The following is a 16,506-nucleotide window of genomic DNA, read 5'->3' as shown; positions in this document are numbered from 1 at the left end:
GAATCAGATCAGGTCCAGTAAAAGGGAGAGCAGCATGAACAGATCAAGGCTAGAGAGTGACTTAGGGAAGAGGTGAGCGCAGGTGAATCAGTTGAGGTAATCAGTGCACAGCCAAGAGGGAGAGGACAGTCAGAGAGCAGCAATTAATCCAGTTATGGTCATTGCTCTAATGACAGCATCACTGGGGATGCTTGCATTGGTGCCAAAGTTGTTGTGTAGGTAGGTGTAGGGTAAGAGTTAAAAATATTGTGAAATAACAAGTGAATATTTAAGTAGAGAGGGAAGTAGAGTTATGGTAACTCCAATACAGTAGGCCTATGTCAGAATTCTTGTTTGTGTCTTATGTATTTGGAGAATCATATTAATCAGAAATTAAATTCAGTATCACAGCTTAGAGTTTCTCAGCCACAGCAGAAAGAGGTGTCTAAGGCAGACACACATAGACAAAATTGAATAAAGAAGCATAGAGTGGAAAAGGTTTGAAATCAACACCCCTTTGGTAAGCCCTATACAGTCTCGTGTAATAGAAGCACCTAAACTGAATTCTGAAATGATATTTTGTCATGACGCCTCCCTTGGGCCAGGTGAAGCTGGTTTGACCTTTGTTTGTTGCGGAGAGAATAGAGGGGAGTGCATATGTGTGTTTGTGTCTGTGTTTGTGTGATTTACCCCAGGCATCACAGCTGGGGGTTTTAACTGAACTGGGCCACACTTGGCCTGAAGTGAGTAAATATGTAACTCATCGCAGCTGTGCTAGAAATGTATGGCTGTGGGCACAAACAGGACTCTTGCTAATTTCACATGTTGGCTCTGGATAGAGGTGGATGCCTGATGTCTGTATTATGTTCTCTTTGTAAACATACACTGCTCAGTCAAGTGTAACTCCACTTTAGTAACTCCTACTAATGTGAACACTCACCTGAGTCCAGGGCATGTTCAGCTTTAATCAGAAAGCATTATCAGCGCCGGTTGGATCTGCTTACAGCTTGTTGTACAGCAGCCATTATCATGACAAAACACCTGAGATATCGCCCTTAATTATAGGCTTTAGTAAATTGAGTCTTTTTTTCACCTCATTTAATTAATGAGCTCTTTGGTGTAAGAAACCTGGCATGCTTTACACATGGAAGGCTCAAATGCATCTAAAATAGAGCCAGTGCTTGTTAGTGATATGTATTCATTTATTTTTCTCTTTGACAACAATTACAAATTTAGAGTTAACAAAAGTCACATTAACTATGCATGTTTCTGTTCCTTGGCTGACTCCAATCTGTGGAGCACTGTGACTATTTTTAGCTCACATGTCACCGCACCGCCATCAGAACATAGGAATAAGTGAGAGACCACATTTTTGGTTTTGATATTTACATGAAAACTGTTGTATTACATAAAAATACATTTGATCACATGTCAACTGTATGATGTATCTGTTGCCAGCAGTGCCTCTGGTAGAGATATGAGTAATTCATAATTAATAGAAACTCAGATTGGTGCTGTCTGTTTGCCTTATGAAGTCTTGATAGATGCCTGCTGTGTAAAAATATTATTATGATATGAATTATTGTTCTTCATAGCTACTTAGTTATTGAATTTTCTCAGTTAACATAAGTTTTTAAAAATGTTAGACTGTTAAAATAAGACAAAGCATCATCATAGAATGACAGGTACTAAATACCTATCACATAGGAGAGACTACAGTTACCTTGTGTCACGACAGAATATTTTTAAGAAATCTAATAAAAATGGTGTGGATAGAAATCAGTGTGTCTTGTAATTAACATCAGCGCTCCTCTTTAAATTGAGAAAATACAGTAGTCATTTGGCTGTTTTACACTGAACAAGCAAACCAGAGAGTTGTCTGAGTAGATCAGAAAGAAAGTTATGCACAAGCATTTTAAAGGTGAAGACCTTCTGACCGATTTGAGTCAGTGTTGGTATTAGTTTGATATTTGCTACAAAATCTGTGGATTGAATATTGTAAGGGAAAGGCATGTGTAATCTAATCTGATACACCATATAACTGCTTAACACCTGAGCAAAATTGTTGTAAAGAGAGATGAGCCACATATGTAACATGAACAGTAGCTAAAATATGACTGACAGGCGAAGGTGAAACCAGTCTATCATGTTGGCTGTAGGGACTAATTTTAAAATCAGGTAAGAATTTAAAAGAAGAAAAAAATGTGATGTAGATGTAAGTACCATTGCCTTTTCTGAGTTGTTTTTAAAATATTTTGCTGAAAGACCATTTATTTTTATGTTTTTCGTCTTATTTTCAAGTTATTTCTAATAAAATTGTGGTCTCATCTTTTTTAGTGAAAAGGTACCAACAAATTTGTCCACATCTGTTTTATAGCAGAGCAGCTGCTGTAGATTTTTATGTTATAGAACTAGTAATGATTATTAACAATGAGCATAGTGCCAGTAATTGTGAAAGGAATCCCAAAAACCCACGACCTACTGTTTGACTCAAAAACTCAAATACACCTAATAGCAGGAAAGTTAAAAAGGATTAACTTTATGCAGATGTCCTCTTCCAACACTTGGAATTAATGACTTGATAAATTGGTTGAAAATACTTGTAATGTAGAAACACATAACTCAATGTAAAGTCAAGTATAATATCAGTGGGAGAAAAAATTATGAGAGACAATAGAGAGCCTCCCTCTTGGTATTTATATTTGAATGCATTGTTTGTGCTTGACCTTTGCTGCACTGATGATCATTTTTGTTTTGATGCTTTAGTTTTTTGATGGGACTGATGTGAAGGGGCTGTAGTGATGATGAGAACATTGATGCCTATTTACACGATGTTCCTTGAATGCGAAGGGGAGAATTACTTTGTTCATAGTACACATCATCTGGATGGATGAACCTGTCCAGCTACAGTGATACAGTGTTCAGTTGCATCAATGTACCCTCCTATCTTCACTTCTGTCTAGTGCCTTACACTTAGACTTATAAACCAATCAGCCACAATAATAAAACCACCAGGTTGTTTTAATGTTGTGGTGGACAGGGCTCGGCATACATAGCCCCCAGGCACAGCAAACCGTGGTACACTGTGTGTTCTGAAATGAAACCACTTTTCCAGTTTTCCAGCAACATTAAAACCACCAAGTAGTTTTAATGTTGTGGTGGGAAAAATGTATTACTGGAGAAGGTATCTGCTTCAAAGTATATTTCAGCAACTTTGATGCTTACAGCCGAGAAGCTGAAAAGCATCAGAGCAGTTGACAGACTTAAAGCTGTGTTGGTCCTTTACTCAAAAACTCAAATACACCTAATGGCTATATACAACATTAAAAACCAATGAAAGCATTTAGGAAGCATTTATCTGTTTCAGCTACATTTTAAGTTACTTGTCCCAAATATCTACCTTAACTGTTGCGTGTAACAGTTCAAGTTTCACTCATGCAAATACAACTGCAAGCAGAAATTTATTTTTACACTCCATATCTTTTCTAACTTAGCCATGGTGTCCACTTGTTGAAACTGTGTTGCTCTGTGTAATGCTTTTATCAATGTTTGCACAGTAGTTAAAATCAAATCCTAGAGATTCCTTCTGAACAACATTGGGAGACTTTGCCCCTTCCTCACCAGATGCTCATTCAGGCACTTGTGTTTTTCGGTCTACTGCAACTCCATCTTCACCAGAGACCATGCATTATTCAGTAGTCCTCTGCAAGGTTCTCCCACATCACTCCTGTTTTCTGTTCGCTACACTGGCTGCTGCCTCACATCCAGGTCAAGACAGTGGTGCTTGTCTACATTGTAGTGAAAGGAACTGCTCTTTCTTACATGCAAGCTAAAGCCATATCTAAAACTCACCAAACTACAAAACTAGGAAAGGTGATAGAAATTGGGGCTAACACAACAAGGACCAACATAGCTTTGTGTCTCTTGACCGCTCTGATGCTTTTAAGCTTCTCAGCTCTTCAGCTGTAAGCATCAAAGTTGCTGAACTATACTTTGAACCAGATACAGTACCTCCTCCTTTGCTGTCCAGTGTGCTCAACATTTGGCTGATTTGGCCTCCAGCCAGTCAGGGGACACTCTCTCACTCTCTGGTGCACTCTCAGGATTTTATATTTGAACTATGACCACAGCACAGACTTTTTTTTTTTCATTTTTTTATCACTTATGATAAACAGTATTAAATATGAGTCTGTAAAATGTGGTAAAGAAAAGCTGGACAATATTGAGAACTAAATAACTTGTGATGATTTTTAAAAATGAAAAAAGGCTATAGATAAGGAAACGCAGGATGGAATACATAAAAAAATAGGACATTCTGATTCAGGTACAGTCCTACATTGACATGACCTTTGCACTCGTCTGCCTTTGGACAATTTACCCCCAACCCAATTACTTTCCACTCACCTCAGCTTAATTTTTGGTACATCTACAGTATCTCTTGGTCATATTATAGTTATTGTAACTTGCATTTGAGAAATGAAAATGTCAGATGCCTTATGACAAACAACAAATGACTACAACGCAATTCCGTCACATTCAAAGGAAATTTAATTTGCTGATGGAACTGGAATTGTTGTGAAGAGAAAAACTAGTGCACATTGTATCATTTCCTGTTTGCTTCACTTTCTCTACAGCATAAAACAGAGCTTCCAAGTTCTGTTAATCTGTTCTGTAGGAGTTTTCTGCATCCTGAACTGAGGGTCTGATATTAGGTTTTCACAGATATTTAGTTATTAGGTTATTTAGTCATTTTGGCAGTTGCTAAGCCCTGTGATAAAAATGACTTGACTGTTTATTTAGCTTTTGGTGACAAGCATTGGTGCAGAGGTGGGCCTCTGTAGGTATTCAAAAGGAAAAGAAGCTGAAATGAGACAAATTTACTATTCATCATATGGTATGAAGTAAACAATGTTTACTGTTTTTGGTAAGCTTTTTTTTGTGAAACAAAATAAATTACAAGTGAAAATCAAGAAAGAACAGCATGTCCTCTTTGTCCACTCTTCAGTTTCACTCTGTGTCTTCCTGCTCTGCTTGACTCCTATTTGCCTTTAAAGTTTAAACTGCTAACGCTGTTTTCACCTCTCTCTGCCTCCACTTCAACCTTTTTCTCTACTTTCTGAAATTCTGCCGTTGAATACTAAAATCAGAGGTCAGTTGTTTTTTTTTAATACCAACTGCTGTGTGCTTCCTTTGAAATTGTCCAAAACAAGAAGCTGCAATAGCATGCTGAGTGTTTCCTTCAGAAACTGAAAATGCTGCCTCAATAAAAGTTATCACTGTGTTGAAACAAGACCAGAATTGTGTATCAGGTGATGGGTTATGTTTCACACACTGAAGTGTGTGTTTTTTCTGTCTCATCTTCTTTAGCCTGGCAGAAAGTGAAGCTGGCTTACCCTATGACAAAGAGTCTATGGCCATCATCCACCTGAACAACACTACAGTCATGTACTTGAAGGAAGTCACCAAGTTCCTCGCCATGGTCTGCTTCCTCCGCAACGAAAGTTTTGAAAGGAAAGGTCAGTCAGTTGGACACAGAAAGTACTAGTAGTAGTAGTTACCAGTGCTCTTCTTTTGCTTCAGCTCAGCTTTGTCAACACAAAAGATGGGTTAGAAATATGTTCTGCATGTTTGAAAGGAACATCAACACCAAGCTCACAATTTTCATGTGCCAATAATGGCAGGTTCACCTTAATACTTATTTTCAGCAGTTGTAGTGTTATGTTTTGTTGCGAATCATCAATAACACTTTCATACCGGATCGGTCGAGGCCCGGGTTAACAACGACCGCCACCGGTGCTGTTAACCTACAGGGTGCCGGTGGAAATTTGACTACTGTTGGTCGAAGAAAGAGGGGAGGCAGAAGGGTTCGTGGACAGAGAGAGAAGTGAAAAGGCAGGAGCATAGGTTTGAGAATAGGGACTCTTAATGTTGGCACAATGAGAGGGAAAGGCAGAGAACTGGCAGACATGATGGAGAGAAAGGAAGGTAGATGTTCTGTGTGTGCAGGAGACGAGGTGGAAGGGCAGCAAGGCACGTAGTATTGGAGGAGGATACAAACTGTTCTACCATGGTGTGGATAGGAAGAGAAACGGGGTAGGAGTGATCCTGAAGGCGGAGTTTGTGAACAATGTTCTAGAGGTGAAAAGAGTCTCAGACAGGGTGATGAGCCTAAAGCTAGAAATTGAAGGGGTGATGATGAATGTAGTCAGTGGGTATGTGCCACAGGTTGGCTGTGAGTTAGAAGAGAAGGAGAGATTCTGGAGTGAGTTTGATGAGGTCATATAGAGTATCCCCAGAGGAGAGAGAGTTGTTGTTGGAGCAGACTTCAATGGGCATGTTGGTAAGGGCAACAGAGGTGATGAGGAGGTGATGGGCAGGTTTGGTGTGAAGGAAAGGAATCTGGAAGGACAGATGGTGGTGGACTTTGCTAAGAGGATGGAAATGGCTGTAGTCAACACCTACTTCCAGAAGCGAGAGGAACATAGAGTGACATACAGAAGTGGAGGTAGGAGTACGCAGGTGGACTACATCCTATGTAGACGAGGTCATTTGAGAGAGGTTAGTGACTGCAAAGTGGTGGTAGGAGAGAGTGTAGCCAGACAGCACCGCATGGTGGTGTGTAAGATGACTCTGGAGGTCAGGAAGAAGAAGAGAGGGAAGACAGAAAAGAAGACCAAGTGGTGGAAGTTAAAGAATGAAGAAACTTGTGAGGAATTCAGACAGAAGTTGAGACAGGTTCTGGGTGGTCAGGATAAGCTTCCAGATGACTGGGAAACTACAGCAGAGGTTATCAGGGAAACAGGTAGGAAGGTGCTAGGTGTGTCATCTGGAAAGAGGAAAGAAGGTAAAGACACTTGGTGGTGGAATGAGGAAGTACAGGAATGTGTCCAGAGGAAGAGGTTAGCTAGAAGGAAGTGGGATGTAGAAAGGACTGAGGAAAGTAGACAGGAGTACAAGGAAGCGCAGCGTAGAGTGAAGAGGGAGGTGGCAAAGGCCAAACAGAAAGCTTACGATGAGTTGTATGACAGGTTAGACACAAAGGAAGGAGAGAAGGACTTGTACAGGCTAGCCAGACAGAGAGATAGAGATGGGAAGGATGTGCAACAGGTAAGGGTGATTAAGGACAGAGATGGAAAGGTGCTAACAACCCAGGAGAGTGTGCAGAAAAGATGGAAGGAGTATTTTGAGGAGCTGATGAATGAGGAAAATGACAGGGAAAGAAGAGAGGAAGATGTTGATGTTGTGGAGCAGGAAATAGCAGAGATTGGAAAGGATGAGGTTAGGAAGGCTCTGAAAAGGATGAAGAGTGGAAAGGCTGTTGGTCCTGATGACGTACCTGTGGAGGTGTGGAAGTGCTTAGGAGAGGCAGCAGTGGAGTTTCTAACCAGTTTGTTCAATAGGATTCTAGAGAGTGAGAAGATGCCTGAGGAATGGAGGAGAAGTGTTCTAGTTCCGATCTTTAAGAACAAGGGTGACACGCAGAACTGCAGCAACTATAGAGGAATAAAGTTGATGAGCCACACAATGAAGCTGTGGGAAAGAGTAGTGGAAGCCAGGCTTAGGAAGAAGGTGGAGATTTGTGAGCAGCAGTATGGTTTCATGCCCCGTAAGAGCACCACTGATGCCATTTTTGCTTTGAGAATGTTGATGGAAAAGTACAGAGATGGTCAGAAGGAGCTGCATTGTGTCTTTGTAGATTTAGAGAAGGCGTATGACAGGGTGCCGAGGGAGGAGCTGTGGTGCTGTATGAGGTCGTCGGGAGTGGCAGAGAAGTACGTCAGAGTAGTTCAGGACATGTATGAGAGAAGTATGACGGTGGTGAGATGTGCTGTAGGTCAGACAGAGGAGTTCAAGGTGGAGGTGGGACTACACCTCAGCTTTGAGTCCCTTCTTGTTTGCTATGTTGATGGACAGGCTGACAGATGAGGTCAGACAGGAATCTCCCTGGACAATGATGTTTGCGGATGACATTGTGATTTGCAGTGAGAGTAGAGAGCAGGTGGAGGAACAGCTGGAAAGGTGGAGGTTTGCTCTGGAAACAAGAGGCATGAAGGTCAGTCGTAGTAAGACAGAATACATGTGTCTGAACGAGAGGGATCAAGGTAGAAACGTTAGGTTACAGGGGGCTGAGGTGAAGAAGGTGCAGGAGTTTAAGTACTTGGGTTCAACAGTTCAGTGTGATGGGGAGTGTGGAAAAGAGGTGAAGAGGAGAGTGCAGGCAGGTTGGAGCGGGTGGAGGAAAGTGTCAGGAGTGTTGTGTGACAGAGTGTCAGCAAGACTCAAAGGAAAGGTCTACAAGACAGTGGTGAGACCAGCTCTGCTCTATTGGTTAGAGACAATAGCAGTGAGAAAGAGACAAGAGGCTGAGATGGAGGTAACAGAGATGAACATGTTGAGGTTCTCCTTAGGAGTGACCAGGTTAGACAGAATAAGGAACGAGTACATCAGAGGGACGGCTCACGTTGCATGTGTTAGCAACAAAGTCAGAGAGGCCAGACTGAGATGGTTCGGTCATGTTCAGAGGAGGGATAGTGAATATATTGGTAGAAGGATGTTGGAGATGGAGCTGCCAGGCAGGAGGACAAGAGGACGACCAAAGAGGAGATATATGGATGTTATAACAGAGGACATGAGGTTGGCTAGTGTTAGGGTAGAAGATGTTCATGATAGAGTGAGGTGGAAAAGGATGATTCGCTGTGGCGACCCCTGATGGGAAAAGCCGAAAGAGAAGAAGAAGTAGTGTTATGTTTTGTTCTCAACTGTTAAGAGAGAATTTTGCTGCTGTTGTAAATCACACCTGGCTTTTAACAATCAGTGCTTTTACATGCACTCAAATAGCCTGGTTACTGAAAGTTTGAGTATACATGTAATAAAAAAGTAATCTGAGTTCTCCTCTGCCCTGGGCTGATGTTGGAAGCCTGGTTCACAGATTTTAGCTATATGGAGACAGAAAAGATGCTTCCCGATCACAGGTGACTGACATCGCTGTGAGAGACTTACAGACAAAATCATCCTATTTACAGTGCAAACTGGCTGATTTAACAATGTAAAAATGTACTGGGTATTGTAGTATCTTCACGTCTGCCCTACTAACATTTGAGAAAAAAATTCAGAGAAGTTTTTTTTTAGGATCTTGGATAATTGGAAAAGGATAATTGAAAGTGTTGGCCATTATGTTTAAAGAAAAATTGAAATGGGGATACTCTATGAGGAAAAACTGTACTATATGCAGCATCCAAGTCTTGGAATTAGCCAATTAACAAGCAAGAATGGGGCAGAGAGAATTAAAGCTGAATAATAGTTTTGCAGCAGTTACCACATTGAATTCAATTCAGTTTTATTTGTGTAGTGCCAAATTGCAACAGAAGTCATCTCAAGGCACTTTACAGTGTAAGGTTTAAGACCTTAATTAATATAACTGTACACATGCATTGTACAGTTATGTACATGCAGATTTATGTAGAAAACATAACAATCCCACTTAAACAAGCACTAGGCGACAGTGGCGAGGAAACACCCTTTAGGTGAAGAAACCTTGAGCAGAACCAGGCTCAGGTTTGCTTCCTCGACTAGTTGGGGTGGAAAGAGGAATGAGGAAAAAAACAGAAGACAACTAAAAACAACAACAAGCAGCAAAAACACTGGGCAGGTCGGTAGGGCCAGTAATTGCACTTTGAAAATATACAGCTCTGGTACCTGCAGGAAAGTACTGAGGGAGGGAGACATAGAGGAGGAAGCTAAACTAAAGGAGAGTGAAGATACAAAGTTAATGACATTCAATAAAGGCATATAAGTGGAGAGAGGAGAGGAGCTCAGAGTTTTAAAGGAGGTCCCAAAGCAGACTAATTTAATTCACATTTGTTTTATTTGTACACCAAATTACAACAAAAGTAATCTACAGTAAACTACTAGGGCTTGCTCAAGTGGGGTTGTTGGATTTTCTATATAATTCTGTATCAAGTAATATTTTGTAAGGTCTTAAATGTTACACTGTAAAGTGTCTTCAGATGACCTCGGTTGTGATTTGGAACTGTACAAATAAAATTGAATTGAATTGTTCTATTATTATTTAAGATTCATTTTGGTAACAGCATTTTCCTGTCTGAACACAACTACAATATGCCTTAAGGCTTCTAATATGTGATATAACACCCTACTGAAAACATTTGGTGCATAATAAAGCAAAAGACACCACTATGTAAACTCTGAACTGTTGAGACATCCAAAATGACAGCAGATAAAGTAAATAAATTTAAACATGGAATGCACACATTCATTTTTGTATTTTTTCTATTTATTTACTTTAACTGCTGTCATTTTGGACTTTAATTTGGCTTCTTGTTTGATAAATTGGTCAGCATGTCTTGCATTGCCGAAGTAAAATGATAACTGATTAACATTGCTATAGATTATTTTTGTTCCTATGAGATAACAGAAAGCACTGTGTTTTATTTTCTGCTGTGTGAGTGTTTTATAATGACTGAGTAGGCAGGCCAGTTGCTGGGAGCTGCCCTGAAGCAGCAGGACGTTCACTGTTGCCTCACTCCAGGGTACTTATCCACTAGAGTGATAGAGTGGCGGATAGATTGCGTGGTCATGTTTCCTCATTTTTACACAGCCTTTGAGTATTTGTATGTGCAGTTCTTTTGGTTTACGGTTGACTTGTTTAACCTCTACACTAGTAGTTCACATCCAGTTACTGCAATTATCTGCATTGACCTTTCTGTTAAAACAGAAAATCAGAGTTTTTGGTTTGTGGCTGATAAACTTGATTCAAAACCTTTTGAACCACAAAAGGTTTGAAAGTTGCACTCTTCAAAGTTGCACACCTATAAAGCCTATAAACGTCTGTGTCATCTGTCAGATGAATCGGAGCTGCTCAGCAGGTGTGAAGCCACATGTGTTTGATGTCTTGAAAGACTTAGTTACTTCAACATGTCTGCTGTTTACTCTGTGCTGATTATCTTTGCTTGTTTAGTTCCACAGCGTGATGAGGATGCACTGATACATTTCTCTCAACTTTTTAAAGAAACTTTAAGATAATTATTAGAGGAGAAAATATTGTTTGCTGTTTCAACTGTTTTTAATTGCATTTAAGATCTTGATTCAGCTGACTGCTGGTAAGGAATATGGCCTATATTATGCAAAATTCTCTTTTTTGTCAGTTTTGTACACATGACTCTTTGGTACATTGTGCAAAGCACAGACAGTGTTCAGTTGTTGGATGTACAGCTAAACACAGTATTCTTTTACTCTCATACTCCGAGAACCTAAAGAAACGGTGGATTTAAAAAAAAATGTGTTTTATGTTCAATTTACCCGTACTTACAATGTAAACCTATTGTACCATACAACTGAATTTCCACATGCTGATATGATTATGCAGGAGAAAAGTTTGGACTAATTACACAGTGGAATACTCAGGATGTCCTAGAGCATAGGTGTTAAACTCAAGGCCTGCGGGCCACATCCGGCCCGGCGTACAATTATATCTGTCCCGAGAGATAATTTTCTATAGATCTATAATAATTATTATATTATTATTATTAATGGCCTGGTGATATGGAGCGCTGATAACACACAAACTATAGATCCCATAATGCAGTGCAACAGCTGCCGAATGATAGGTTACCTGCGAACATTCCCGCGTCAATGAAATCAAGGGTCTGTTGCTGTAAACAACCCCTTTGTAAAGTCAAAGCTAGCCCTTAACAATGCCGAAAAGAAATGTTGATTCCGAAAACAGAGCCTTTCAAAATTGATGGGAGGAGGAGTATGTTTATTGACTTTGCCAGTAAACCCATGTGTCTTATTTGTGGAGCTAATGTGGCTGTAATTAAGGAAATTAATCTAAGATGGCACTTTAAACCCAAAACATCAGGATAATCTCCACAACACAGAACCTTATTTAAATTTTTTATTGAAAAGCACAAATTTTATTTACATTCTCAGGGTTTTTTGGACCATGCTCATACAGTATTTTGAATAATTTTGACAGGAGATATTGTTATAGAGAGCAAGATGTTTAAAGATATTCAATGTTTATGTTTATTTTTTATAAAATGGCACAACAGCAAAGGGAACTGAATGTTTTGATTTGTTATATTTACTTTTGTGGAAAAACATGCATGTTCATAGTTGTAACTTGTATAATTTTGACAAGAGATGTTTTGATGGAGAGAAAAGTATTTTAAGTTTTATAAAGTTGAAGTTTATTTATTCTGGAATAATATTCCTGTGTGTTTTTATTCACAAAAAGATTTTGTTTTAGCATGTTCAATAAATATTTATCCTGTTCGACCGGCGACCTAAAATGTGCTTTGAGTTTTGGCCCTCTGTCCTAGAGACATGGTGTGAAACTTTTAAAACTATTTTTATGGTAGTAGTGAATTGTATGGTAGTAGAGTAGCTTGTTTATCTAACATTCTATTGGAGTGCAGCTCAGCTGTCTTGTGATTCCTCTGCTGCTGTGTTTATGCCTATAACATTAGTGTAGAGTGTAGGTCCTGACGTTACTTACCAGCTTAGAAAACTCTCACCATTAAATAAGTGAGCCAGAATATTACATTCATATCTTGTGTTTCAAGTGTTCTTGTGAGACTTTCCTGTAACCATGGAAAATATGGGCTTTGTTTATTTTTTTTTACCTTATTCCAAACTGTGTAATAACAAACAGTGACAGTTGGATTTTAATTTTATTTTGCAAGTTACTGAACTTCACAATCAAATATGTCCCTATTTAAGAGAAATATAGCAAGTTAACAAATCCCAATAGAAAAAATAATAACAGACAAGTTTTGAATTAAATGAATGGTTAGACTCAATTAGGGATCAGAAGGATAGCTAGACCATCAATCTGTTGTTATAGCAAATGCTGCATTTTTAATTTTTGTAATGAATCTTTTGGACTACTGTGGTGGAATGGCCATGTTAGAAAAATATTTGTGGCTGGGTGTCTCGTACTCTTTTGAGCAGTATGCAGTTTTTACTGGAATCATAAACATTACTGCATCAGTTAACCTCTTTCAACTCCTCCCTGTCCTTTCATGCCTTTCTCAAGTTTCCATTGCTGAAGTTGTTTATTTTGGCCTTGTAGCCGCTGGTTGTGAGGCTATGGTAGATGCAACCATGTGGGGTCCTCACAAACCAAGTACTTTGGTTATGGTTAGAGATTGTGTTTGGGGTTTAATTTTAATCCAGACGTTGTGTGCAAGACTCATTGTCAAAATTTCTATATTGACCCAGCCCTTAGTTTTTCTCTGATCTTAACCCTCTTAAGACTTTGAGAGTCTGAATCCAACCATAAAAACTTTAATGCTGGAAAAATACAAAGTAACCCACACTGACTAAATATACAAAGTAACAAAATAAAAGCTCTGAAGCTGAACAAAATACAAACTGACGAATTAGCTCAAATATGATGTCACTATCGTGACTAATTTGTAATGTGGCTAATTACACACAAGACAGCCAAGATGTCCTAGAGACATTGCGTGAAGCTGTAAGTTTTACCAACACTCAGTATTTTGTCTCATTCGTTTACTGGGTTAGTTTGTCGAATGTAGTTAATGAATGTAGCTGCACAATAATGCTAAACATCTTTTTTTGTTTGTTTGTTTGCTTTTGAACTTTTTACATGGAAGTCAAAACCATATGCTGCAAACCGAGGGGGGAAATGGACGAGGGGAACAGGCGGCAAAACTGGCCGTTTTGAAGATGATCTGTTCACATATTTTCACACTTGCCGCTCACTATAATCTACACGTTTTTTTCGGGCATAATAGTGTACATTGGAACTGTTTTTTTTATGCCTGTAAAGGGCATAATATGGGCTCTTTAAATATGTATAATGTATTTTCGACTTGTCATTTATATTGATTACTGACATCATGACATTTACGGAAAAACAATTGGCAATTACATTCCCCCACAAAACATATTTGCAATTGCAGTTTAGTTGTAGCTGGTAGAAGCGTAATTGTTAGAAGACCTTGTTGTCATTTTGAGCAACTGTGTATGTTGTTGTTCTGACCCCTGTCAATCAAAGCCAGCAAAAAAATAAAATCACCAGATCAAACCTCCACATTGTTTTGTCTAATTGGTGTAATCACTCATTTTAAAACCTCCCCAGGCTGAAGCAGTTTATACTCTGTAGGACTCTGCAGACTGACTTGTTTGATGATACTAACCCTGCCAGATGTTCATAACACTCGTGCAGTCAGCTCCGGTTAGAAATGCAAAGTGACACAAAGATAGCAGATTTTGCACTGATCATCTATTTGCACCAGATCTTTATTTAACCCAATACTGGCTGCATTTACATAGTATTTTTTTTACCCAGTACTCACACCTCTATATTCAATAAGAATAATTGCTTTACCTTCAGGAAATGATTAGTCTCACAAAGCAGCTCATAATAGCATCATTACAAGGTAACCTATGACTAAAACATGATGTAAACTAAATATGAGTTCACATACTAAATCTTGACTGAAACTAAGAGAAAATAAATACCTATTAAAAATTAACACTGTTAACGAGTCTGTCCACATGCAATTTAAGACATGATAGAACTATGATTTACACCTTTTTTTTAGTAGGGGCTTGGTTTTGTAATTACTAAAAGAAGCAGCAAGAGACAAATGTGAGATTTTGCTATTCAGTATGAATACAAATTAATTTGATTTAATTTCATTTGGGTCCCTAATCTAGCCATGGAGAAGTAAGTTTATCTTGGCAAGTCTAGACATTGCCTTTTAGGACCTGTGCTTCATCATTCCTGTGTTTCTACTCATCTCATCAGCTTAGCTCAGTCAGCTTTTGCATCTGTATTTCTATGCGTGTGTGTTTTAAGTCACCATTTCATTTTTTTTGTTGGTTTTAAGTTTGTAAACCATGTTTTTCACTTTCAGATTTAAAAGTCTCAATTGAATGCCATCATTTAAAGGTTACAGCAACACAAGGTCTAATATGGCCCTTTAGACAGAGAATACCCGACATTTCTGGTTTTAACTTTGAGTTAAAATACTGAATGACAAAACATTATATATTTAGTTATTCGCATATGTTTGGATGAAGGAAAATTAAATGTGATGAGAGAGACTGTCAGATATTGTGGTTGCATAAGATAATATAAAATAAGACTTTATTAATCCCCCAAAGGGGAATATAATTAGAGAGGTGAGACAGATGATAATATAGTTTGACGGAAGCATTAAATTGACAGGTGCCTTTCAGTTGAAAAATTAAGCACATCACTCTGAGTTTATCTAGGTTACTTTGTTGCCTTGTTGGCCTGTTCATCAGCACCAAATGCTTTCAACCATCTCCAGCCTGGTCTGTGATCATTGCAGATGAGTCATCACAGTAGCTTTTCTCAGCACTTCTCTCCTGCTCCACAACTTCACTTCCTCAGCTCCTGGTGGATTTCTGGTCTTCTTCCTAGGAGCACACTGGTATTCTGCAGGGCTAATAGCTAGTAGCAGGCTAGCTGTTGCCATTTAAAACCAGGCTGTATCAATGGTTACATGTGAATCCTGACAAAGTCACCAAAAGTTACAAAGGTGCTCTTACAAAGGCAGGGCATCAGAAAGATCCAATCACCTCAGAAAAACAGGAGTTGCACGAACAAAAACTGCTGTAAATACCTGCCACCCACCAGGTGAACCAGAACTAGTTCAATATTTCTTGAATTGATTGCAGCACACATTCAGTGTGGCATCATTTCATCATTTAGAAAATCTTTAAAGAACATTTATATGACTAACTGGTAGTGTTACAGAGAATAATTATACAAAAAATGATATAGAAAACCCAACAATCCCTTTTGAGCAGGCTTTAGGCAACAGTGGAGAGGAAAAACTCCCTTTAGAGGAAGGAACCTCCAGCAGAACCAGGCTCATAGTGGGCGGCCATCTGCCTCGATCGGTTGGGGTGAGTGGAAAGAAAAGAGAGAAAAGAACAGCAGGCACAAAAACAGCAACAAGCAGCAAGAACATTGGGCAGGTCAACTGGATTCTGGAGATGTACAGCTCCAGGCCGAGGATACCTGGAGAAAAGTACAGAGAGAGAGGGAGACAGAGAGGAGGAAACACAACTACAGGAGAGAGAAGACACAAAGTTAATGATGTGCAATGGTGGACTTACATTGATATAGAAGAAAGGAGAGAGGAGAGGAGCTCAGTTTGTCAGTAGAGTTTCCCCAGCAGACTAACCTATATCAGCATAACTAAGAGATGGTTCAGAGTCACCTGATCCATCTCTAACTACAAGCTTTATAAAAAAGGAAAGTTTTAAGCCTAGTCTTAAATGTGGAGAGGGTGTCTGCCTCCAGAACCTGAACTGGGAGCTGGTTCCACAGGGCTTGATAGCTAAAGGCTCAGCCTCCCATTCTACATTTGGAAACTCTAGGAACCACAAGTAAACTTGCAGTCTGAGAACGAGTTCTGCTTGGAAAATATGGAACAATGAGTTCTTTCTTACTGAAACCTGGCTGCAGCAGGATGAATGAGTCGACCCCCTATCTGA

At 39.2% G+C, this 16,506-nt stretch overlaps 1 protein-coding gene across 1 annotated transcript in view; it reads left to right on the top strand.

Moving 5' to 3' along the window:
* Positions 1-16,506, top strand: part of rragd (ras-related GTP binding D) — a 56,116-nt gene that overhangs the window by 22,512 nt on the left and 17,098 nt on the right. Inside the window, exon 6 of the mRNA XM_026356097.1 lies at positions 5,347-5,495. Within this exon, the coding sequence (XP_026211882.1) occupies positions 5,347-5,495 (149 nt within the window). The remainder of the gene's footprint in view (positions 1-5,346; positions 5,496-16,506) is intronic.

The sequence above is a fragment of the Anabas testudineus genome, chromosome 12 (genome assembly GCF_900324465.2).
Source record: "Anabas testudineus chromosome 12, fAnaTes1.2, whole genome shotgun sequence".
NCBI lineage: Eukaryota > Metazoa > Chordata > Actinopteri > Anabantiformes > Anabantidae > Anabas > Anabas testudineus.
Note: the sequence above shows the minus strand (reverse complement) of the source record. Positions and strands in the feature narration are given on the sequence as shown.